This window comes from Vidua macroura, chromosome Z, assembly GCF_024509145.1.
Source record: "Vidua macroura isolate BioBank_ID:100142 chromosome Z, ASM2450914v1, whole genome shotgun sequence".
NCBI classification, from domain to species: Eukaryota; Metazoa; Chordata; class Aves; order Passeriformes; family Viduidae; genus Vidua; species Vidua macroura.
This window is the reverse complement of record NC_071611.1, coordinates 22,989,560-23,015,558: the sequence shown is the minus strand read 5'-3', so window position 1 is coordinate 23,015,558 and position 25,999 is coordinate 22,989,560. Positions and strand designations below refer to the sequence as shown.

The following is a 25,999-nucleotide window of genomic DNA, read 5'->3' as shown; positions in this document are numbered from 1 at the left end:
TTGAACTGTCCCAAGTTTATAGGACAGCAGAAAGGACCTTTCCTTGGAGTGAAAAGCAAACTTTCTTGTTTGTGTCTATAACCCAACTATTAAATAATGGCAAAATTTACATGGAAATACGATGAAATCTAGTCTTACCTGTGTGAGATGTCTTCCTTGCCTAGCAGTAGCTGATTAAAGTTGGTATAGTTCATGAAACAAGAATGCAAATTTGCATTCCCTTAGATAAATAGAGGAATAAGAAAATAAGCAATAAACTTGCTATACACTGCTTGTGCAAGCAATAATCTTGCTCAACACTGGAGCGAGAATTTGGTGTTCACTCCTCAGGTAATAAACATGTTGGTCTTCTGAAGGTACAGGCCAAATACTGTTTTAGTATTGGTAGTGTTTCCCATTGCATGTAGAAGACAGTAACTGCAGAACTTTCACTTGCATCCAAGAAAGATTGTTTTTATGGCCTGACCACCAGCCTTGTGATGACCAGTGGATTAAATGAGAACTCAGTACTAGTGTCAGCACTGTTTTGAGTTTTTTTTCCTTAGTACTTTTAAAGAATAAATGTTACCTTTTTGCAACAACACATAACACATAACAGTTCACCCCAGCAACAAAATAAGGATTGCCAGCAACAAAATAAGGATCCTTCCTTAGAAGGATTGCCTATTGAAATTCTCTATATGCATTTTAAGAGTCACCTATGGTTTTCTGGTTTTTTATGTCTTATGCAACATTCTGTAAAAACTTTTTGCTCTCCTGGATGTTCACCAATCATAATTTCTATGATGTAGTGACTGCATATTGCAGTCAGAAGAACCAAAATGGACATGAAGAAATAAAGTATGAACACCTGGGAGAAGTTGAAAATTATTTTATGATTTATCTAGTGACCACAGAAATTCCTCAATTAGTCAGTAAGGCTGCTGGCAATTTGGAGCAGTTTCAGAACTGTGTTTTGCCTTTGAATCAGCATTGTGGTCATAGCTGAGAAGGTCTAAATGCCATACAGTTCTATTCTTCAGGAACTTCTGTTGTTATATTTTTGTTACAATTGGGAATTAGATAACAGAACCCTGAGAGAATTGTGTACAGTTGATATGCACCATACTTAGTTGGTTTTTGTCAGAATTTAATTTGCTTCGAAAGCTAATAGAGAAATATACCATGTAGCTGTCAGTAGTGTGAACTTGGAAGGCCCTTGAGCCAGACTCTTCCTTCAGGCCCTGGGTCACTTAAGGAGAGCAACTGTCAGTGTTAGGAGCTGGCTAAGTGGCATTGAAAACTCACATCTTGATCCTCAAGCATAGCTGTGCTGCAAAAGGAGTTAAACAGCCTAGCCTTTTATGGATTATACATAATGATCAATGTGTTGTGCAGATAAAATGATGATCCTGTCGGCTTCCACCAATATTCGGAAGTTTGAGAACAGGTAAGAAGTACTGCAAGAGATGGACTTGATGATGACACTGAAATTGTAGAGCCACAATAAAAAATGCCAGGGGGTCTAGGTATGATTATTTCTGTTGAACAGAATCAACCACTGCACCAAATTGATGATTAAATCTCTCAGAATGTACTGAAAAAGAGTGCCTGAAAGCATAAATCTGTGTGTACAGTTGCGTGAATTCCAATCTGTAGAATGGTATGACAAATTCTAAGGATGTAGGTGTTATACCCTAGGGAACTATGAAGATGATAAGTACTGGAAGTCAGAAGATCCCTGTGATTGTTTCCACTACTTCACAGAACCTTTTTTACTCCCAGATCTCACAGGACCACAGCACTGGTCTCACAAGAGCATAGTGAACAACTGGAATTACAGTGCTATGCCTCAAACCAAAGCCATTTGGCCATTTGTACATATGCATTTTTACAGGCCTCTAAAGTGAATACATTTTATGTTCAATGGCTACTGATAAAAAATTCTGGAACACTATGTTCCATATATAAGCTTAGTTTTGTTTAAATGAGACTATTCCTTTAGGTAGCTTTACCCAGTAGTATTTCAGGGAAGTAGTTTTAAACATATACCATTTTTAAAAATTGCTGCAGTGCAACATTTCAATTTGAAAGGGTTTTGAGGTCTTTGTACAAGAAAGAGTAGAAGGGAGAGACTTGATTTCACAGATTTTTTTGGGTTGTATTATTTTGCAAGTGTATGTTATACAAAACAGAGAAAGCTGGGAAAAAAGAGAGAAGAGTACTAAGAGCTTCAAGCTGGAGACTGTAACACAGAAAACATGGAAGGTGAATTGCAGAAGACTAGACAATTGATTCCAAAATTTGACTTCAGTGATTAAAACCTTAACTCTGTTCTGCTAAAATGATGCGGGCAGAGAGATAGATTAACAGATTTTAACATCATTTGGAATCTTTCGTGATGATCTCAAGCCTTTCTGTATCATAGCCACAGAATTGCATTTTATGCTTCAGTGGCTACAGCTGAATTAGAAAACATTTTATAGTAAAATTTAAGGGACTAATCAGAAATACTGCAGTTTTGAAATGCTGTGGGATGGAGGGGAATCCATCGTGCCTGTTCAAACTTTATACAGTAAATTATATTACCAGTTTATCTATTCAAACATGTTTAAACTTGGGGACAGATTGAGGGAAGAAAGAACAAATACATTCGTTTTAAAAGTTTAGTGGTAATCCAAAATAGATAACCAAACCTAATTACACTGCTTTTGTGGTCTAATTTTGAATGACACTGCAGACTTTCCTTTTGAAGCAGTGTATGTGTCATCTTAGTTTGAGTAATTAGTTTTCTTCTGAACTGAAATTGGTGTTGTGTAGTAGTTCAGTACTACTAACTTTGTAGTTAGTAGCGTTTTAGTGCTTTGTTCAATACACCTTCTGTTAACTCTTTCAGTTCCAAAGAAACTATAAAGCCATGATGTAACTACAAAGGGAATCTTAGTTTTCAGTTATCTTGAGAAAAAGGCTAGTAGCTATCAATTATGTAATCAATTGCTCAGTCATGACAGTAGGACATATGTGGATAGAAGTCCATTATTATATATCATATTTTCTTATGTGTAATAAGCTAACATGAAAAAAAAAAAAAGGAGCTTAGCAGTATGCATCACCCAGTGCAAACCTGTGTCTGTGGCACTTGTAGTGAATGCTATTTCAGTCTCTAAGTGAAAGCATCATTCTGAATGCAGGTTTCAGAGTATAGCAGCTTTCAAAAAATGCAAACCCCACACCTATCATCCCCAGACCATAGTTGTACTTATTCAGCCATGTCTGTCTGAATAATTTGTGTGGTTTTACCAGCAAAGCAGCATCAGCATGGCAGTAGAAGGACAGGCTGGATCCTAGCACAGCTTGCTCACTAACAGGATCTTTACCCAGTTTAAAAAGGCAGGGGCAAAGTTTACCCTCTACTGAGCATAACAGTTTGCAAAGGGATTTCATTTGGAGCCAGAATTCCTGTCACAGTAATTTCCTTTCATATTTACTGTAGGATCTTTATAACTGACTACTCCAGGGAAATAGTCTTGCATGATTATTAGGCTCTTGACTAAGTCAACAGGACTGTCAGACAAAAAAAAAAAAAATCGAAAAATATGAAGGCACAAGTTTTAGAATTATATTCCATTATTTCCAAGGTTTTTTTTAACTTTCCATTAAAAGATATGGAATGGTGGCAATACCTGTTTGCTCTCTTTTAAAAAAATTATGTGAATTCTTCCAAGTTAATTTATCAGGCGCAGAAGTTTCAGCATTGACAGTCTTTGAAAATAGGTTTGTCCACAGAAAGCATTATTTAGTATTATGGTGTGAATTGACACAATCAGGTAACCAAGAGAACCACCAAGTGACAGCTGAAATGCACAGAGTAGATTTATTTCATTACCTCACCAACAATGCCAGGTGGCCGAGACACATGGAGATAGCTCTGTTAGGCTTGCCTCATCCTAGCAGCCAGTGCGGGGGACGTGCTTGTGGCCTGCCTCGCTGTAACAGAAGGCTTCCTGCATGTTTGTGAGAGTGTGTTATCTCTCCAGAGGAATTCCACTTCTCAAAACAGGCACAAGGTGAACAACACTAGGCATAATAAATTGAGTTTTCCCACACTGACATTTTTAGCATTCCCAGCTGCAAGGTCACTTTGGTCTACACTATTCCCTCCTCCTCCCCAGATTTTCCAGTTTTAACTGTTTCCTCCCAAAACTATCCATTCTCAGTAGTTTTTACTGCCATAATTTCCACAGCAATGGAAAAATCCTCCTTTCTACCTTTTCTCCCCCCCAGTTCCTAAGGTGAGGAATAGAAATCAAGGCCCATATTCTATGTTCATTCTGTTAGTCGTGCCTCAAACAATATCCTTACTGCTGACAGTTTCCTGTAATAGCTGTGGCATTGTTTTTCTCTGCATTAATCTGTATTCCTTTGCCATATGAATAGTTCATTGATTATCCCTATTTGCTCTACAAGTGAGGGAATCTTGGCATTATGATTTCTGTATATATGCGTAGTTCTTCTGCACTCAATCTTATGATGCACTATGCCATGGAAGACCCCAAGATAATCAGACTATGAAATAAAATAACCTTCATTCTTCCCTCTGAGTGTTGTTTGCATTTTGAATAACAATTAACAGAACTAGTAAGACATTATATGAGTAATCTAGGCACAGGTTGTCAGTGCTGTTAATATACTTTCTGAATGAGACATCAACACATGGTTAAACTGTGCTTGCTAAGTTCCTTTTTGAGCTCAAAGATCAGTATGTTACATGTATGTCAGATCTCTTGATTTTTCTTCATTCACTTTTGAAACTATTTTTCCCTACAAAATCACACTTCTCTGAGGCTAAATATCCTCCTCATGGTTTAGCCAAAGGAATCCAGACAGTCTTTGATAAACTGACTCAATAAGCATACAAATAATAATGGATCTTTATTTACGCATAATAAAGAGATAGCAGTGAATTATTAACTAATGTTGTTATAAACAGACAAGTTTTGGAGTCAAAATGCTCATTTTACCCTAGTTACTGATTTTACACATACAACTTTTATAAATCTTTTGAACAATTAAGAAATACTTTATGAGAAGTTTCATCTAATATTGTTGCCACAAACTAAGTTGACCTGAGTATAATACCTGTTTCAGCACTTTCCCTACCTTCATTAGTAAATCTACCCTCATTGTTCTTGACAATGACATATACAGGTGGATAAGTGTGGACCACCCAAACTTCAGAAAAAGCTTTAGTCAAAAATTTAAAAACAGTAAACCTGTTAATGAAGACAAACTGACCAGAAATGATCCTTACTTGTCTGATGAGCCTTTGAGCCACCTGGTGTAACAGGCCTGAGCAACTCCTTTCACATGGCTTTTAGCTTTAAAGCCAAAATGTTACAGCTCTGGAAGAAGTGAAGCTACGAGTTAAGTGAATAAGGAAATAAATTGTGACATACTCTTATAAACCAAAGAAGTCTAATTAATCACAAACATCAGGGAATCAAGAAAGCCCAATTGTCCTAGAAAAAAGGAGAGGGAAAAAAAGGGAAAACAGATTTTTGCAAAGAAGCAGAAGGAAATATGTTGGTCAGCTACAGATATTTTTCAGAAGTGCAAATGTCAATTAAGTATTTAGAAACATCTTGAATAAGGAAAAATTTTCTGCATAGAAGTAAAAGACAATAATTACTTCTCTCTACAAAAATGACAACATTCTTATAAGACTAGTTTTTATTGTTTTGTTTCTGTGGCTGTTTTTTGCAGGTGTTGCTGCTTTGGATTCCAGCATTTCTGGGAAGATTGGTTTGCGAGCAGTTGTGTATTATTTCTGCACAACAGTCATTGCTGTAATATTAGGTACTCTGTGATTCTGTAACTTTTTAAATCATCAGCATTGCCTAATTACAAATGTACTGCACTGTGACATTACTAATTTCCCAAGACAGGATGTGGAGATGAGATGAGGAATCATACCAGACAACCTGACATTAGCTGCAGTCAGATACAGAGGGGAGCTAGTCCTGCTGTCCATGGTTGGGCTGTGTTCATATCCAGTGTGAAGCCAAAGGAAATTTCACCATTTCAGGTCAGGAAAGATTAGGAGCTGTATGCTGAGGTAAAGAATGACTGGCAGTGAGAAAGCTGAATGAATGTCAAAGGCCAACCTTAAATACAAAGTGATTTTCCTCAATAGCAAAACTGATAGCTTGTTCCTGATTCCCAGATCGGAAAATATGTAGTGTGTCACACTGGAAAGAATGACAGAAAATACTGGTTCCCTTGTCATCTTGTTTCTTTCCTTAAAGGTTTTTTCCCCCTCTGTCACTGCCAGGCTCCAATCCTACATCTACGAAAGCCTCATCTCCTCTTACAGGAAGTTCATTCCTGACAAGCAACATTGACATGTTCTGTATTTGCTTAAAGAAACATCCTCAGCCAGCCTTCTTAAATAAGAAACAAAATAAAACAATCTATCTCATATGTCTGGTAATTAAAGGCTAACATTAGTATGTATCTAATATTAAAGACTAATATGTATCTATCTTTGAAATTGTCCCAACTTGGGGTAGGTGGTAAACCAGACAATCTCCCAAGGTCCTTGCTATTCTAAGTTGTTCCATAATGTTATGACATTACTTGTTTCACAATGCAGTGCTATGCAAATATGCTACTGCTTTTATTCATTAGAAAAACTTGTTCCTGCCTGGTTGAAGGGTCATCCAAACAGTTCTTTCACCCTTCTTTCTCCCTTTGCTGAAATTTAGTATTTTCATTTGCTTTGGCTTTCTTTGGACTTGTATAAGGAAAAAACAAAACCAGAAAAAAATATTTGGAGAATTTGGAGAATAACAATAGTAAAAATTTGTCATTGATTTCAGTATTTACAAGGTCAAATCTAGTATTTCTTAATCTACATTTTTTTTATTTCTTTCTTTTTCTGAAGCCTTCTCTTACATAACTATATTGTTACCTAACTTTAATAAAACACCCTGTGATTCTGGGGGTCACAGGACAGTGCACACTTGTATTCACATCTGAAAGCTAGTAACAAGAAGAGCTACGTAAAGGAAAAGGGAAATAGCAATTAAATATATTCACTCTGCAAAAGTTGCAGCACACTCATCTGAAACCCAGCTAAAGTAATTTACCCTCTTGGTGAGCAGTAGTGATGTAGTACAATGAAGTGATGAAGTTTAGGGTCAAGCCTGCAAGTAGCTCCTGTACTAGGGGAACCCACACATTTAAGGAGACCACCTTCAGACTTTTCAGCAGAAGCACCCAGACAAAGTGTATTGAGTTGAGTTCACAAAGAGTTTGGCTACACAGGATATACTGAGGAAGAATGCACCAATGCCTCGTCTTGCACTGTGAGCTCTCTGCTTTTCCTGCTGCAGGGATTATCCTTGTTGTGACCATTAAACCTGGAGTGACTCAAAGAGCAAGTGAGATTGACAGAATGGGCAGTACCCCAGAAGTCAATACTGTTGATGCCTTGCTGGATCTTATCAGGTGAGATTTTAATTTTTAGTTTGCATACCCCCTCTGCAGAAGTCCAAACAAACATAAATAAAGTTGTGATATGTAATACAATAAAATGCCTTTTGATACTGTTTGAATGAATAAGGGTAATATTTCCACAAATTAGACAGATTAAAATTTACTCAAAGCAGTTTATTTTAAAAAAACTCTCTTTACACCATAAACTTTGGCTAATAAACTAGTGATGAAAAATCCTTCCTTTACAGAAATTGACAAGCAAGATTTATTTATTTTGAGGAAAAGATCCGTAAAGGATTGGTGGATTACTGGTGGATTACTGATTGGCAGCTTCTGTGTCATCCAGCATAGACAACCAGCTGAAATTGCAGAGCTGTGGTTCCCCTCCTCAAGGCAGCATGCAGAGTAACAGATGCAGTATGCAAAGATTTTCAGGGGTTCCACAGTCAAGAAGTTTGCTGCATCACCAGTATCAAAGGCAACTGTATAATGTGTCTTTCTCCATTAACATCATGGACAATGATAGATACTTTAAAGTGGTTAGAAGAAGGAAACCCCTAGAAAAGTCTGCAGAAGACAGGTGCAGGTTTTCAGAGCTACTGTGTCTAAGGGATTTATTTGTTTGAAAATAACACCAATAAAGGCTGCATTTCCAATAGAGGCTAGAAGCTAGGTGGTACCTTCAAAAATATTTCTTTTGATTATCTTTTTCTTCTGGTGTATTTAGTCTCTATTCTGGGTCACTATTCCTGCCCACCATTTTGTCTTTGTAGAATTTTTACTTAATCTGTCATGTAAGAATCAACTGCCACATATCTAGTAGTTTGGGGGTTTGCTATAGATTGTAGCTCAACTTCTTGCAAAGAAGTTGAAGACTGTAAATTAGCAGTTAAAAGATCTGAAATTATCTTTTAAAGGAATTAGAATTTCCTATATATTTCTATTCAAAAATATGGATTAAAAGAATAGATTTAGGATTCAAAACCAGACAGTCTTGTAAAGATGAATGAAAAACCCACACTTATACAAACTGATTTTGCTTTTGAATAGATTTTGCTTTTAAAACTTGAAAACCAAAGGCGGGAATTTGTGAAAGATCTTTAGGAGAGATAAAAAAACTTTTGCTTCAGTATATAAAATGCATTTTCTGCACTGGATTGGATATTTACCAAATACCTAATTAATGCTTTCTTTTTGTAATTGTTTGAATCTGAAATTGGCATTTGGAAAGGAGTCACACAACTGCATCACACTAAATCTCCTAATTTTTCAGTGTGTGAAAATGGTCCTTGACACCAGAATAACACAGGAGAATTTACCATTAACCAAGATTATTTTCTGAATTCAAAACTACAATAGAGCACACCAAATATCTTATTCTTACAGCACAGCCTTTGTAAGAGGTTTTTTTTTTCCTATTCTACCTATATTTGACATATCCTATAAAGATGGTGTGTCCTGTATTCCTTATGCAAGTCAAGGAGATAATGTAGCAGGGATAAAATACACTGGGTTTAGTAGCTTACCAATGGAAATGTCTAATACTAAAAAATAAGCCCAAAAGTTCAACAAGTGCAAGTAAGAAAACAGTCATTGGGACTCTTAAACCCTTAATTTCTTTGGAAAAAAAGAAATCTATCTTTCTATCTGTCTGTCTATCTATCTATCTATCTATGGATCTCTGCTGATGCTAAATATACTCCTTTCTGCTAAAAGAAACAAAACATGGTCTGTTTTAAAGCATCAAATTTTAGCATTTTTTTAATAACAAACAACTTTTCCTTAGTATGCTGTATTATTGAAATACTTCTATGCTTGTTAACAGGAATATGTTCCCAGAGAACCTTGTTCAGGCCTGTTTCCAACAGGTAAGTTTGAACATCCCTCTTCATTTCTGTAGTTTTCACTGTTAACCACAAATTATTTTCTTATGTCACAAGAAAAACTGTCAGGCAAGACTTATTTCTGAGAAGTCCAGGAATATCTTCATCTCCTAGAAAATGGTGGGGGTTTAAGGCATCTTGGTTCCATTTCTATTATGATAAACACTCTGCTATCAGCTATTAAGTCCCAAATAGGTACTGTTTAAAAGCTGGATGCAGAAACCAAACAGCATGTAAGACAAGATGTTCCCTTTTGGGACAGCAAGAGTTGGAAGAACCATCTTATGAGGATTAGTTTCCTTGTTCTTAAGATCCGTCTGTGTCTGATAAAGTCTGCGTAAGTTAGCTCTCACCCTGAAGTGTCTCACATCTAATATCCACTGCAAGACCAAATCCTTTGAAGGAAAATGATGATAACTAGTAGTCTATTTGAGACATCTTTCAGGAAAAGTGAATGTTGCAAGATGAAAGAGGAAACTTCTGTCTATATATTAGACTTATCAGTTAGCCTTCCCCAGAAATTTATATCAGATATGCTGCTGTGCACAACTCAGTTTATAAAACTTCTCCATGTAGTTTTTGTCATCATTACTGGCCACCCAGCACAAAGGGGACAAGCGGGCTCTTTAAGGAATCCTTGACACAATGATGGTGGCACTAAACTGTAGTTACTATTAAAGTCTTGTTTTCTTAATGGATTGTGATTAGCATAGCACAGAACTTACAATCAGAATAGCACAGGATTTCTATGAGCAGAATCAGTGTAGTGCAGTTTTATAACAGTACCATTTAACTTATGTTTTCTAATCACTTGGAGCCACTGCATATTTGATCAAATCTTAATACTTCATTTGCTGTATCAATATAACCATAATCTAGGCTTGAAAACCATATAAAAGAATGCAGGTTGGTCACTCAGTGCTCAGAGGAAGCAGACAATGATGGAGGCATCCCTGACCACCAGGTCTCACTGTCCTGCAGCAGTTTTGGTCCAAGTTACTCACTAGGACTTGTACCTTCTTGCTTTTATGGACAGTGTACTTGCTGCTGTTACACTTGCCTGTTCTGTGACTGCATCATCAACACCACTCATCTGGTTGGCTGCTGGGAGCATTTAAGACAAATAAGGAGAAGAGTAGTCAGCCTAGTGCCAGAAATCTGGAGACTAGTAGGGAGCGGGAGAGTAAGTCTGTTCGGTTTGTCTGCTATGTGCACAGGACCTTGAAGACCTAGCAATGAGAGAAAGGGAAATATGTAACCCATATGACCACTAAGAATGGCATTAGTTAGGCTGACCACATCACTAAGGGCCTCTCCTGGCATGGCTGTCAGCAGTTCTCTCCAGACTGTTTGTTCCAGCAAAAATTCTTGCCATTGTCAAGAGCTCTAGTTCATGCCCCACAGGACTGCAGTACATCCATGGGGTGTCTAAGATCCTGGGAAGCAGAATTCATAGCACATTATTTATGAATCTCTTGTTTGATCTACAGCTTCTGAGGTACAGAGCCATGGTGGCTCGACATTTGTCTATGTTTGCTACATTTGGTTCCAATTGGTTAATTTTTCTCTTATTTTTACTGGGCCTTTGTCTGTTCTTCAGTTTTCTCATTTTTCTAAATAAGTTCTGTATTTTTTTTTAACTTTTTCAGTATAAAACCAAACGTGAAAAAGTTAAAGTTACAAGTGCTGTGGATAAAAATAGCTCCATATTTCAAGAGGAACCCACTACAATGGCTACGACAGCAAAGGCTTCAGAGGTACAACCTTTTATCCTTTTATTCCTTCATAATATATGAAGTGGGGAGAAAGAATATAGACTACATTTGGTTTAGTTCATGTGGTTAGTGATGAAGAAATGAATGGAAATAGCCATAGATGGATTTTAGCAAGAGCACAGAAGTTAATTAGTAAATGCTTAGAGGTCCTTCCAGTAGGTTTAAGAACATCAGAGCATCCCATGGGTAATTGACCAGTCCAAAGAAAATAGATGAAGATTGATTACATTTATCTGCTTATGAATTGTCAATTTTCTGAGAAATTCAATGCATACTATGGAAAGACTAGATGTTGTATCACCATGGGATGTTTGAGTAGCAGTAACTGCAATTGTAAGCACTAAAGAAAATTAGTTGAAAATAATAATAAATACTTTAATGGAAAAAAAAAACAATATAAAGCATTTGTTAATAAATAGTTTGTTACTCTGAAAAAAAATGTACAGAAACAAAACTGAAGAAGAGATTTAAGAAGCCTTTCATTAGAGGTGCGGAAAGCTTATGTGTGTGTTAATGGTGTATAAAGTCTAGACTTACTCTGGAGGAGAGGGAGAAAGGAATTCAATAGAATGTGAACACAGAACTATAAACAATACCAAATCAATATACACTTTATTATACTCCTTCCAAATTTCATCTCAAAGTAATAATAGCATGGGAAGATGAGCTATATGAAGAGACATTAATTAAATCCTGAACCAGAATGTAGTGAAGAATTGCACTCTTTCATTCATATGTTCATGCTGCACAGAAGAATGTATGAATACTTCTTTAGTAGGATTTTTATATTATGTGCACACAGTTCTCCTATAAATTATGCAATTACACTAATGTCCTAGTTGTTAGGCAGTGGTGAATTTATCTTCGATCCAGATACAAACCCTTGAATTGCTCAGAAACAAACACAAGGATTCTACATCTGTGTTTTGCTTTCCAGTGGGGAGTAAATCTTGAGTGTAGGGGAGTAAATCTTGAAAGCATGACTGAGGATACTTAGACCTTGCCATACCTTGTGTCAGAAGTCTATAGAAAGGACAAGACAAATTAAGGGCTGCTTTACTCCTTGCTGAAGTTTGGTCAGATCCATGCATGGTTTTAAAATACAAAGTATTCAAGTTCAGTTTAGTGTATTCCTGAACTTGCCCACTTGGCACTTTCAGAAAGCCAATAGAGTGGCTGGGAAAGAGCTTCATGTCTGTCAAAAAAATCTAAATGTGTTTTCATTTTAGAATTCTTTAAAGTAAATTCATTATTTTCAGATAGTATTTTTTTTATTCCAATTCATAGAACAAAACCCAAGAATATAAAATTGTGGGGATGTATTCCAACGGCATCAATGCGCTGGGGTTGATTGTCTTTTGCCTTGTTTTTGGAGTGGTTATTGGGAAAATGGGAGAGAAAGGACAAGTGCTGCTGGATTTCTTCAATGCGCTGAACGAAGCTACAATGAGAATAGTTCAGATAATTATGTGGTAAGTTCAAGGATATACTGGCATTTTCCAACAACTTGTCTAAGTGGATTTTGTCACTGAAGAGGTAGAAGCAGACTCAGACGTCATGTTTGCTTTTGCATAGTGCTTTACAGAAAGCAACTTTCAAAGAAAGATAGGTAAAAATTTTCCTTTCTACAGAATGTGATCCTTTTGAGGAAACTGGAGACAGGGCTTCTTAATATATACTAAAAGAACAGTCCTATTGGTTCCCAAGAAACCTGACGTTTTTAGACGTTCTTGCTAAATGTTTATAAAAAACTAGTGCACTAGTCATTTGAGGAATATTTTGAGGATAAGCATTACCACTCATATGCCCTTCTGATATTCCCTGACAGACATTATGTTCACAGGATGGCTGTATTGGATCTAAGTTCCTTTAGAAATCTGAATTAATATGCAAGCCACAGCACAGAGAAAAATTCAAAATGGTGTGCAAAATACAGCTTAACATCATTTACCTCCTGCTAATAGGTTTTGCGAGACTACATTCTCATAATATTCTCAGACAAGAAAAACAAATTTAAAATATAGAAACTAGTCTGATAGTGTTTGATTGGACTTCACAGCTATTAATAGAATTTTGTCTGTGCAAATCACAATTACAGGATCAGGACTATAAATACACACAATTCCTTCCAGAGTTTGATCCTACATGTGTCTTGTGACACTTATTACAATATTCTGCTCATGTGCACATTTCGTACCAGTACCATGTCAGGTCTGACCCTTCCATGGGTTTTTCTTACATCCCAGCACACTGAGATGTCTGTAAAACAGCAAACCTGTCTAGGGTTTGCACAATTCTTGCTTCCTTAAAGAAAGGTAAATTAATTTCTGCAACTGGTCCTGTGCTAAGCAGCTAGTTTAGTCTCAGGCTAAGTTAAAGCCCTGTGAGATAGGCTGCCGCAGTCTGCAGAAAATTACCAACAAGACTCCAGACTTAGCACATGCCATACAGGAATTTACTTATAAATTGATTATCGATTTTCTTGCATGTGCCAGAAGCTGTGGCTACAGGCTCCCTGAGTTTCTACAGATGCAGGAGCTGTTGTTTGAAACAAGAGTTTTGTGCTGAAAGTATGAGGAATTAGTACTGTTTTCATGAAGTTCAGTGCTTAGAGAAACTAGGTGTCTCTGCTTTTTACAGGAGTAAGATACAATTTTGTTTATGAGATAGCACACATACATTTTATAAATTTATAATTTCTATGTTTAAATGGATACATTTTATATATTCACAAATTTATAGATTAATTTATACTGCTCTGGAGTAATAACTTGTCTCTATGACAGCCTGCTCTGTGGAAACAAAAAAGAATGCAGTAGAGCTGGTGCTAACATAATTCCTGATAATTCCTTTGAATTTTCTATAGGCAGTGGTCTATGCAGCTGTTCAAACCCATAAGGCATGGCCTTGTGCAGGTTTACTTTATTCTGTTCAGCCCCCAGTGCTGCAGGGCAGCTCCTGTAACTACAGAAGACCTTTCCCATCTGTGTGTGATTACAGACTAGACAGACACTGGTCTCAACCCTGCACACTTCCACCCCCAGGGAGCCTGTGGCTACACATGAACATTTGCTGTAACAGGGTATATGCCCATACCCCTTCCCAACTTCTGTGTACTCTATGTATTCTGTGACATCAAGTTATACAATACTACCTAGACTACATGTAGAGTTACATTTCCTTTTATTTTCCAGTCTTTTTTCATCACCTCTGTTCTAACCTTGCTGCAAATGAATGAAGTCCAATGTATAACGTAATATAAGAAAAAACAATTCTGTTGTTGTGAAATAGGATATCAAAACACATTTTTTATCTGTGTTAAAATATTACTCCGTGAGAGTAACTCCAGGAGAGAAATAATTTCATGGTGAACATGCAGTATTTCTGAGAATGCATTTTTGATAGCTTTATTTTTGCTTTCTAGGTATATGCCAATTGGTATCGTGTTTTTAATTGCTGGGAAGATAATAGAAGTTGAGGACTGGGAAATCTTTCGTAAATTGGGTCTTTATATGGCTACAGTAATAAGTGGGTATGTCATTTCTTAAAAGATGTATGCAGTTTTGGAGCTCAGTTGATTACCACTCAATTATCCAGCACATCCAGGCTTCTAGATCAGAGACAAAAATTCTCATCAGTAAAAATTATGTGAGGATGGATGAACATTACGTTTTGCTGGATGCATGTTCTGTTCTAAAAATTCACTGCCTTGCAGTCTAAAAAACCAAAACCCAAAAAGCAAATTCCTTTCTTGTATTCACTGTTTCATCTTCACAGATTGTGCTGAAGAAAATATTGTTTATTATTGTATTAAAGGTGAGGTTATGAATTACACCTTTTTGGGGCTTGCCAGCCTATCAAACATATAAAAATATGTGGATTATTGTGAAATATATGTTGGGAACCTCCATGGAATTTTTGGGCCCAAGGTGTTGCAGCACAGACCAAACTCCCTGCTGAACACAGATACATAGTAAAAGCAGTGCGCAATAAAAGATGCCAAAGAGACTGATCCCGTCCCTCACCAGTACTGAGCAGATAGCTGACATCAAGAGAAGCCCTGGGGATGGCACTCTTTGCTAATTCCTCCTTCAAGGTTAGGGTAGATGGGGAGGCTGCAAAAAGAGAAGTGGCAATCTGAATAACATAGCCAAGCTATGTTGGAATTTTTTTCTATTATTTTTGTCTATGTAGAACAGTCTGGGTGGAGGAGGTTACACCTGCACAATGTGGAGCCTTTCAGCAGTGGAATTTTAGAATAACTTAACTGCTCCAAATGATAAATAGTACCAGGTTATTATATATCTCTGAAGACTATCCTACAAAGGACTCTTGTGTCAGATAAATGGATATTACAGTCCCAAGAAGATGCGCTTAAATTTCTGTTTCCAATTCAGTGAAGCATAGCCTTCTAGGCACTCTTGGTCCATTACCTTAGTATCCACTCCTATAATTCCTTCAGTGTACTAAGGTTTTATATATGTTTTGTCTAGAGGCTGGGTCCAAAGTTGTTCAAGAGTTTCTTTCCCCACACTTTATATATTTGCATGCTATTCTTCAAATGTCCTTCACACACTTTCTGACAGCCAAGCAAAGAGAATGGTAATATATTAGTCTTAAATGCAAAGTACTTTATAATAGTCAAGAAGGATCTCTGTGGTTTTCACATTAATCTGTACTAGATAAGCACATTTATTTCAAGGTTGTTGTTTTGTTTTATTTATAAGCCAGTATGTTTGGACTAGCTGTTTGAAAATCAGAGATAAAATTTCTTTCTAAATAAGAATTGCTGCTCCAGAAATAGCACTGATTCATGACTTTTTCAAAATGTTACAGAGATGAGTGCAAATTATGTTTATCTAATGCATTCTGCAGTTTTTTATGAGTATTTGTTTGCACTTGGAAAATAAGTCAGATTTTTACATGTTTCAAAAGCTGATATTTACCAAGAGATGGTAAATCAAGACTCTAATATTTTCTATACAAATTATAAATGACACCCCCACCACAATCTTGATAGAAATTATTGACAGAATGATAGTGTATTACTTCTGCAGGTTTTCTATGTCATTAACTCCAGTTAATTCAGAGGAGGAACATGTTGAATGGATTACTACTGCCTTTTGATTTCAGTTTTACATCAGATAGCAAGTTTTAGTTTTAGATGTGCTAGCAAGTTTTATGACTATTTACCTATCCGTTACTGGTTACAGGTTACTATTTGTACTGTGACAAGTCAAGTTTTCCTTAAGATGTGTGTGAAGACACAGTGCCTTCTCCAAATACTTTGATTGCAAAGTAAACTGCCACTGTATAGCCTCCTGTTTAGCTGGTAACCATTGGCTTGACAGGCACAACAATTTTAAGTAGATCCCAAGGTGCCATCAAAAACATTAGTGAGCACATTTGCATCCTTGGAGAGAAAAAGTCTCTGTTCCTCCAAATATGACCATTTTCCCTGATGGATACTCAGGTAGATCTCTGCAGCATTTCTGCCTCCTGCAGAGCAGCCTCCAATGAGTGCTGCTTAAGGCATTGTGGATAAGGGCTAACAGCAGCGTATTCTCTGCAAAACTGACCATCAAGGAGAGCATGTTATAATCAGATCACAGGAGCAGATATGGACACATACACACAAGGCTATAGGCTGCAAGGAAAAGGTGCTTGTTCTACATTTTTCAGCCTGCAAGAATACCCTTTTTTCTTATTCTCATGAAAAAGGAGAAATGTTGCTCTCTGTTTCTTAAAAACTGCTGTTCCTACCATCATTTTGGTTTTCATTCTTATGTGTTTGACTCTGTCTGCAGTATATTCTGTTCACTGGTGTCTTCTATAACTGCTTATCATCCTCTTTTTAAGCTTGAACCTGAAAATAACAGGTTATCATAAACATTTCTTGTATTTCTTATCAAGATAATTGTCTTATCCTCTGCTTTCTTTCCTTTAACCTCCCTAACCAGCTCACCTTCTTCCCAGCTTAATTATTCATGCTCTTTCAAAGCCTCAGCCCTACCAGGACTCATGCACCATTGTCTGCAGTTCATCTTAATCTCTATGTCTCATTCAGGTCACCATGAGGGAACAGACTTCCCCAGTGTCTTTGGTGCAATGTGCCATTAAGTATCTCAAGTCTCTCACAATTAATGGTTACAGAGTCAGGATGAGGAAGTTACAGCAGAGGAAAGCCAAAGTAGAGGCATAATTTAAGTGCCAGAGGGAACTCAGGCTGAAGTGGGGAAAAAAAAAAAAATCTGCAGCAAGTAGACTCTCCTTGCCTGTGCCTTTGTCTCTTCTGAAAGCAGCAAGACAGCTACATCCCTGTAAGAGATATTCCGATATGAAACAGCTGCTTGGGATTCTGAGGGACATGATTCTGCCTAACTTAAAAATGAATGCTATTAGAATTTCTATTTTCAATTACTGATTATGATTTTGATATAAAAAATTCTGATGCTTGATGATAATTGCATTTTATGAACAAAAATAAATATTGCTTCAAATTTGTTTCGGGAAAAGCAGTAGTAGCAAAGCAGATACACAAAAATATTTTGAATAACATCATGTTCATGCTGCAGATCTAAATTTTTCAAATAACTAAGTCAGTATGCTTTTAGACTTAGACATACTTGAAATGCTTACTCTCATTAACATTTTATTATAACAGCAAATGGCATCCATACCACTTTATTTTTTTCTTATATATTCTGCAGAATTCAGTTTGCTCTCAGGCATGTCACAAACCTAGCAATTTATACAATGATGCCTTGTCGTGATGCATGTATAAATTGCTAGATTTCTTTCTAGAGTTATTTACAAAATTTTATCAAGACATGTTGCATGTAACTATTTACATTCCACTAAATATGTCATATGATTCTGCAATTCTACAATATGTTCTCATATAGAATGAAAACTTTAATGCCTGTTCCTTTTAAAAAGATGATTTTTCTGAGGAAACAAATATGTAGGTTTTGTGGGTGATTTTTGCCGTTGTGGATTTCTGTACTGTGACTACTGGTCTATTAATTGTCTGGTTTTGGCAGAACAAATGGTACCATGATTTATTGCTATCTTTATCAACTGCTCTGAAACCATAAAGCATTATTACAACACAGGAATGTGCACGTGAACATTTTGTGAGGACAGAATAAAAATTCCAAGGTCAACAGTTTTTGGGTTTATGTTTCCAGGCAATGTTATAATTTCTTTTTATGAAAAGCTGATTATTGCAGTCTGGGGTCCCAGGGGTCCAGCCGGCCCCCCGGGCAGCCGCTGCCATAGGTGTCCCAGATAGCTCTATGTTAATCAGCTCAGCCTGTCTGGGTTCCCCAGGCTAGCTCCCAGCCACAGGCAACTTAGCGAGCAACTCTGGAGTGATTTCAGCTCTGGTGAATTCAGCTCATAAGTGATTTCACTCTGTGCTCATAAGGGCCTGTGGCAGACTCAGGGATAGAGAGAGGAGGAGTCTGTGTGGAGTTCCACAGCGGTGGCTTTATTGGCAGCTCCTGTGAAAGTTTCCAGTGACAGCTCTTCTGCCGAATTGGGCAGAGATGGGGTTTATGTAGGATACTGGGGTGTTGGAAATTGTCCAATGGCCAGGGTTGAGGAGAATGCAACCTATAGCCTTACAGAGAGATAACAAGGGTCCAAGGGCAGAAGAGATGCTGCTTTGGTCCACTCATCATGACTATGCATTTCTTATCTTATATTTGAAGTTTCTGCAGAAAGCTGTGCATTTCATCTGTCCCTGACTGGAAAGCATATTTACATTTTTAAAACGTTGTCTGTAATAAGGGCAGACAAACTGAGAATAATAATTTGATCTGGTTTTCTGGTTTGTCTCTGGTTTGCATTGTAAGGATTTGGGAGAAGACTGAAGTGTTTTAGTGTTATTTCAAATCATCCTCTGCACATCACTTTAAATATTATGTATTAGTTTAGGCTTCTCATTTTTATCAGTTTAAAATTTTTCCAAGTCAATTCTTGCTTAGCTTAGGAAAGAGAGGCAATTCATATATGGTCTCTCTCTCCTTTCCAAAAGAAGTGTAGAAAAGCATTAGTCTGCTTTTTATTAACGTGGCATTCTCTCTAAATTTTGCACCTAGGTGTCATTAAAGTCACCTTTAGTGTTTCATAAGTATACTTGAGGACAGAGCTGGGTACCTATTATCACCATCTTAGTAAAGAAAGACAATGGGATGGACCTATTTGTTTAACTAGTTGATTTTATTTTGCAGACTTGCAATCCATTCCGTTATAGTTCTGCCACTTATCTACTTAATAATAGTAAGGAAAAATCCTTTTCGGTTTGCCATGGGGATGGCTCAGGCACTTCTGACAGCCCTCATGATCTCTTCCAGGTAAACAAAAGAAATATCTTTTCTGTAATGTACGCAGTAGTAATTGCATGATCTGTTCTGATTTTACTGCTACTTTTTTTAAAGCACTGATATCAGCTGGACAGTTCTCAGTCCTCTGGAGGCTGAAATACTGTTCTCATCTTTATTTCTGTCGTACCCAAAGGGCACTACAGAGTGTATTAGCCTTACACCAAACGAGAGTCTGCCTCTCCCTGGAGGAGGCAGTTCTTTGCCATTCAGTTCATTAGCTGCAGACTTGACAGCATTTAAGCTGTTGAACATTTTTTGTGACTGCGTATAACAAGGCAATTTACCATGTAATTTTGAGAGCAACTAACACTTAGCTATTTCTTCCAATAATTAGCAAGTATAAGAAAAGTTGTTTTGCTTTTCATGGTGCAGCCTTCCTTCCTCCTTAGATCTCCTTTTGAGTCATAAAGCAGATCATGCTCTGAGCAAAAGTAAGCATAATAGAAATGGTGTGTTGTTGTCTTCACTTATTTTATGTGTTTCATTATGTGCCAGTTCAGCAACTTTGCCTGTCACCTTCCGCTGTGCAGAAGAAAAAAACTTGATTGACAAAAGAATCACAAGGTTCGTTCTTCCAGTTGGAGCTACCATCAACATGGATGGCACTGCTCTTTATGAAGCAGTAGCAGCCATATTTATTGCACAGCTGAATGACTTAGAACTGGATATTGGCCAAATAGTTACCATTAGGTAAGACTAAAGCCATCACATGCATTTTGTGGGAAGTGAGCTTTTTTGTAAGTGGTACATTAACTTTGGATACGCCATGGGAAAGTTTAAACTATCATTCACAGCACAAGAAATAACAAATATTCTCACTTCTTGATCCAAGGCCTAGCCAGTGCAACCTGGTGGGGAGGTAAGATGGATCAGAATATGCAGCTGGTATACAGTACTGTTATGAAGATTACCATTATTCTTCCCTGCAAACACTTGCAAACCTGACTCAGCCTCTAACTTTGATCCATCTAGTTTGCTTGCTAGAAATGTGCTGCCTGTTATTCTGCTGTAACCATAAGAGTACATCAGAACATGTCTTGTCCTATAAGCTTGACACCAGACTTTGAGTAAATACTATTCAAGAGGAAAACTGAAAAATTTAGGTTTCTTTCTTGCAGTGAAATTAAACTATTTGTGCCAGAAAACAGAGTTTCTGTGAGTAACATGTATTCTGAACGCCTTTTCTGGGTTTTATTTGGGATTTAGTGTCACAGCTACTGCAGCCAGCATCGGGGCTGCAGGTGTGCCCCAAGCCGGACTTGTTACCATGGTGATTGTGCTGAGTGCCATTGGCCTGCCTGCCGAGGATGTTACTCTGATCATTGCAGTTGACTGGCTTCTGTAAGTTTAAGGCATCTCATATTTAATAATTTTTCCTTTTTCTTTTTCCTTATCTTTTTTTTTATGTTTGCATAAGTTGCCCAGAAATGTGTAAGTCTGACAAAGAAAGCAATACATCATTTAGTTGCAGAAAATGGACAAAGATTATTCTTATGGCCAGGCTTGTTCAGAGGTGAATGCAGTAATGGCTTTGATTGTGAGAGAAGTCCTACTGCATGGGATGGCAGTGAATAACCTCACATTTAGAGATGCCTTCTGCCTTAAAGTAGTGGTCACAGCACTAATAAATCATGAGCATCATCCTCAAGACAAATTTGACAGTACCAAGAAATGTCTCTATAGTGTCAAAGATGCCACTACATTACATGCTAAACACGTACATCATTCATAAAAATCAAATGTAGCCACAAGCTGCAAAGCACATAATATCCATAAGCTGGCAGTGGAGCACAACATTATGCTTACGAACAAAGCAAAACTGACCCTGCATTCCACATGCACATATATAGCACATTGTACACAGATGTATGCTGCCAGCACTACTTTGCTAGGGCTGTTCTTCACTGAGAGCACTGGCCCAGCCATCAATTGACAAGCACACACCTAAATCTGGAAAGTGATTCTTATGCCTAATCAAAACCATATCAGAGCTTCAAAACCTCTCCATCACATTCATCTGCTCTTTCTGGAAAGAAGCCTTTTCACCAGAAATCTTTTCTGTTCAAATTACACCAATGTGTATCTCTGCCACTTTGGCAAAAGCCCAAAGAATCACAGAGTGCATTCTGGAGGTCAGAAGGCTATCAATAATCATGGGACAAATACAAGTTTTGTCCCATGATACATAGGGTAACAGGATTCACAAGTTAATTAGTATAACTTCAGTTCTTTTGCCTCCTAAACTGTGTGAGCTTTATTGGTCAACCCAATGTCTTTTTCACCTGCAGTTTGCATGGATGACATTTCACTGGTATCAATCCAGTGATCTTAATAATTTAATAATATTTGCATGTCTTCTTCAGGTTTATTTACACTCAAGATAAATGCCTTGCTGTTCCTCCTCCGCCCTTTCCAGTCATATTCTTGAAGGATTTCTGGCAGCAACCTATGTATTTCACAGATATATTTATTTGATTATATAACTCAGTTTTACAAGTAGAGAGAAATGCCAGTCTCCAGAAAATCAGGGCTCTTGTATGGATCCAAGAATCAATTCAATTTATGTATAAGCATAATTTCTCCAAACGAACCAGTTCCATCCACAAGTACATTCTCCCAGTCAGCTGTCTGCAGCAGGGACTAATAGTTTTGTTTGCTGTGCTCCACAGTAATTTTGTTTTTTCCAGCTCTCTTCTATTCCTAGGGGGCACTTAATGTTTTTAAGGATAGTGTAGATCAGTACAAACCACTGGCTCAGAGCAAGTATCTAAATAGTCTAAGAACAGCACAAATGTATACTGGTTCTTTTTCCAAAGTATTTGCCCAGCCTCCTGAAGATTGCAGAGCAGAGAGTTCCTGAGTTAGAAGTGATTTTTGTCTTCTTCTTCTATGAATGCCCCATTGTTTTGGGACCCATGTTTCCACAAGTCCTAGGGAGATGAATTCCACATCCTAATGATGCAGAGATATAATTGAATTTTGTTTGTTTTCATCTACACCCTAATAATTTCATTTGATGCCCTCTACTTACCTTATGGGAGTGAGAGAGAAAGAGAACAATTCCCTATTTCTCAGAGCAATCATGACTTTATGGATCTGATCTTTACTCCACTTTAGAAGTCCATAGCTTTTGTGGGTTTTAGGCACAATATTAGTACACAGAAGGTACTTGTTCCACCATGAAACATACAAATAATTCAAGATGTTTCTGGTTCTAATTAAGGCAATTAATTTTTCAGACTAAGATGTGTTTTGCAGTGTAAATTAAATAAAATAGAATAGTGCTATTATAACAGGTGAGTTTCCAGATTGATTTCCTCACCTGTCACACTGATCCTACTAGAATCTTTACTGTTCTCTCTTCCTTTCCCTAACATATATTTTTGTTGCACATGGAAAACTTTTTTAGCACTAGAATTCAGCAGTTGTAGAAGTATTGTGAAATATCATAACTATATCTACCTCAATGTTTCTGCGCAGAAAGAGAAACTTGTTCGGCCACAGAGCCTTTGTAGTGCTCTGTAGCTGAAAAGAAAAACAGGGAAGTATATATACCCTTCCACTCTCCATACTGTAATTCCATGTCGATTTTCAAACTTTGTTATGTTGCAAGGGTTTGTTGTTCCTCTGCCAAGTAGCAGCAGGTTTGTAAGGCCTGCATGTCACATTTCAATAGTGCAGGAGTATCATATTCCTTTCAGTGACTTTTTTAGTACAGATTTGTGCTTCAGTCCTTTAATAAGGAGAAGCTAACAGAAGACAGGCCTTTCCCTTTTCCAGTTTTGGGCCAGAATACTGGGCTAGGTCCTCTTCTGGCTGAGGACATGACTGTTAGAATGACAAAAGGCACAATGCAGACTCTGCTGCTGCACCCCACAGTCTATCATTACAGGGAAGAGAACCAGCTTTGTAGCATACTTCAGGGGCCTGAGAGGTGATCCTTCCAGCATTTTGTAAGGCTATGCCACAGCAGTGGAATTACTGCTCTAACAGACAAGTGACATGACTTGCAGTTTTGCATGTCCTGTACAAAATCATTTCTCATTGAAATTACTCCATGCTTCTTCAAATACCTGTGAGTAAAATTCTGATTCTTGTTTTAAAAGACTATTTTCTTTTAATTGAATAATTACCTAAATCTGCACTGGGAAGAAAACAGTGCTGCACGAGCTAGAGTACTTTACTTTTACTAAAAGGATTTTCTAAATAACTGAATGGTTTGTCTGACAACTTTTTTGTTCCATAGGGATCGATTCAGAACAATGGTGAATGTCTTAGGAGATGCCTTTGGTACAGGAGTAGTGGAGAAGCTCTCCAAAAAGGAGCTGGAGCAGATGGATGTCACCTCTGAAGTCAACATAGTCAATCCTTTTGCCTTGGAAACAGGAATACTTGATAATGATGAAACACAGGCCAAGAAATCTTACATCAACGGAGGCTTTGCTGTAGATAAATCTGATACCATATCCTTCACACAGACATCCCAGTTCTAAAGCCAGTAGCTTTCAGATAAAACAGGAGCACTAAGGGAGATGGCCATATGCAATATTTCAAAAAGCTTAAAGGAAATTGAGAATGAATTACATCTCACTTACAGCTGATTTACCACACAGACTCTGATTCTCCTTACCAGTTCTGTCCCTTCTCATCATCTCCCTCAACAGTTTGAACTCACCATTGTTAGTCCTTACTGATAGGCTAAAGAAAAAGACAGTTGTAAAATACTTTTTTTTTGTTTGTTTGTTTCAGAATATATACTATTCCTGAGGCTGTGAAATGCCTGTCTAGAATCAGCATGCTCATAAATGGGTCATTAGCTGGGACAGCAAAATGTGTTTTACTCAGGAGTAGCACAGCATACATTATACATTACCACATCACAAAGTACCTATATGAAATCCCTTTTTACATCCTTGCCTTCTAAACAGGTTGCACAGTACTTGACAACTCCTGTAACTTGATCATTTGCCAAAATTAGCAAATTTCTGCAGCTGAGGGGATACTACTTGTGTGATTCAGGAAAAAACAGACCAGAAGGGCCTTGAAATAAGTACATTTTACTGTAAATAGGCTTTAGTTTTCATTCAATTGTGAAATAATTAGTCACTGAAAGAGGTCCAGTATTTATGTAGCCAAGTTTCCTCACACCTTTCATGTGAATGCCAGCTGCTGGTATTGGCCTTCAGATGTGCATTAAATTGCTCTGAGCTTGCTCTTCTGGCATTTGAAGAGTTTTTGTAAAATTATACTTTATCTATTTAGGTCAACTTTGATGGCCTCCTCGTACATTTCCATCAGAAACAGAAGTCCATTTTCTGTTGTCCACTTATGATTTTAACAAAGTATTAGTCAGCCCAGTATTATATCAGCCAAGAGGTCATGAAGACAAAAGTGCAGAGTGCAAATTCTAAATGTTTCTTCCTTGCAATAAAAGCAGATAGATATATATATACACATATATCAAGAATATAGGAAGATACCTTTCTCATAGAAAGAAGCCACTTTCATTATACTTCTTACACAGACTGATTATTTTTTTGGCTCTTTGGTTTAGTTTATCAGTTGAACATGCAAGTTTATAGCTGCAACACCACTACAGTGCCAACCTGTCAGCTAAGCTGTATCTTATGAACCATTTCTGGACCTAGAAAATCATGTCTTCAGGTGGCTTGCTGTAAAATAAGAAGCACCGAGAACTTCCTCATTAAAAATCTTCATTTTCTATAACATTTTATACAAGATTTCCATGGTGCAAAAATCACTCTCTCAAGGAGGAGTTGCTGTAACAATTTTTTTTCTGCCTTGCACATTGGTTAGCCATTTTATATACAAATTAAACTGAAATTCATATACAGTTACTTCTTTCCGAATAAGGTTGTGGTAAGCATAAAATCACATTCATTTGCTAACAAAAAACCCTCCAAGTACCTGCAGTGTTATATACTCGATTCAATCCTACGCTTTTGTATTTAGACAGACCAGAAGTGTGCCAAAGAGAACTGATTAAGAAGAAAATATTTACTGTAGATTTTGATAAATTGCACCTTAAATTAATGAGACATAATACTGTATTTAAATTTAACATCATAAACTATATGAAAACGTTAATCTAAGTATTGGTAAATTTATACAATATAAAGAAAATGTACAGATTGAGTAAATCAATCTTTTACCTTTGCAGAAACAGTATGAGACAGTCTTTATTTGTGCAGTTTTACTTATGGGAGGAAAAAGCCTACTAGTTTCCATGACTAGCCTATAATCTATGCCTTGTCTTTAACCAGCTTTTTAAGTCACCCTTTTATGATCACCTTATTATGTAGTCACCCTGTTAATGATGTACTGTGAACAGTGTTCCTATTGTGTTATAAATAAATAATTTCTCTCTTTACTCTTGTTTTAGCCTACTATCTTCTCCTTAAGAGTTCCTTTAGCTATAACAAGAAAACCAAACCCCATCAAATTCAGGATTTAT

At 37.1% G+C, this 25,999-nt stretch overlaps 1 protein-coding gene across 1 annotated transcript in view; it reads left to right on the top strand.

The window, feature by feature from the left end:
* Nucleotides 1-25,915, top strand: part of SLC1A1 (solute carrier family 1 member 1) — a 49,995-nt gene extending 24,080 nt beyond the window's left edge. The window contains exons 3-12 of the mRNA XM_054004148.1: nucleotides 5,743-5,835; nucleotides 7,374-7,488; nucleotides 9,302-9,344; nucleotides 11,009-11,116; nucleotides 12,422-12,606; nucleotides 14,559-14,666; nucleotides 19,372-19,494; nucleotides 20,020-20,214; nucleotides 20,731-20,865; nucleotides 23,771-25,915. Of these exons, the coding sequence (XP_053860123.1) occupies nucleotides 5,743-5,835; nucleotides 7,374-7,488; nucleotides 9,302-9,344; nucleotides 11,009-11,116; nucleotides 12,422-12,606; nucleotides 14,559-14,666; nucleotides 19,372-19,494; nucleotides 20,020-20,214; nucleotides 20,731-20,865; nucleotides 23,771-24,017 (1,352 nt within the window). The 3' untranslated portion in view covers nucleotides 24,018-25,915. The remainder of the gene's footprint in view (nucleotides 1-5,742; nucleotides 5,836-7,373; nucleotides 7,489-9,301; nucleotides 9,345-11,008; nucleotides 11,117-12,421; nucleotides 12,607-14,558; nucleotides 14,667-19,371; nucleotides 19,495-20,019; nucleotides 20,215-20,730; nucleotides 20,866-23,770) is intronic.
* Nucleotides 25,916-25,999: the final 84 nt, after the last annotated feature.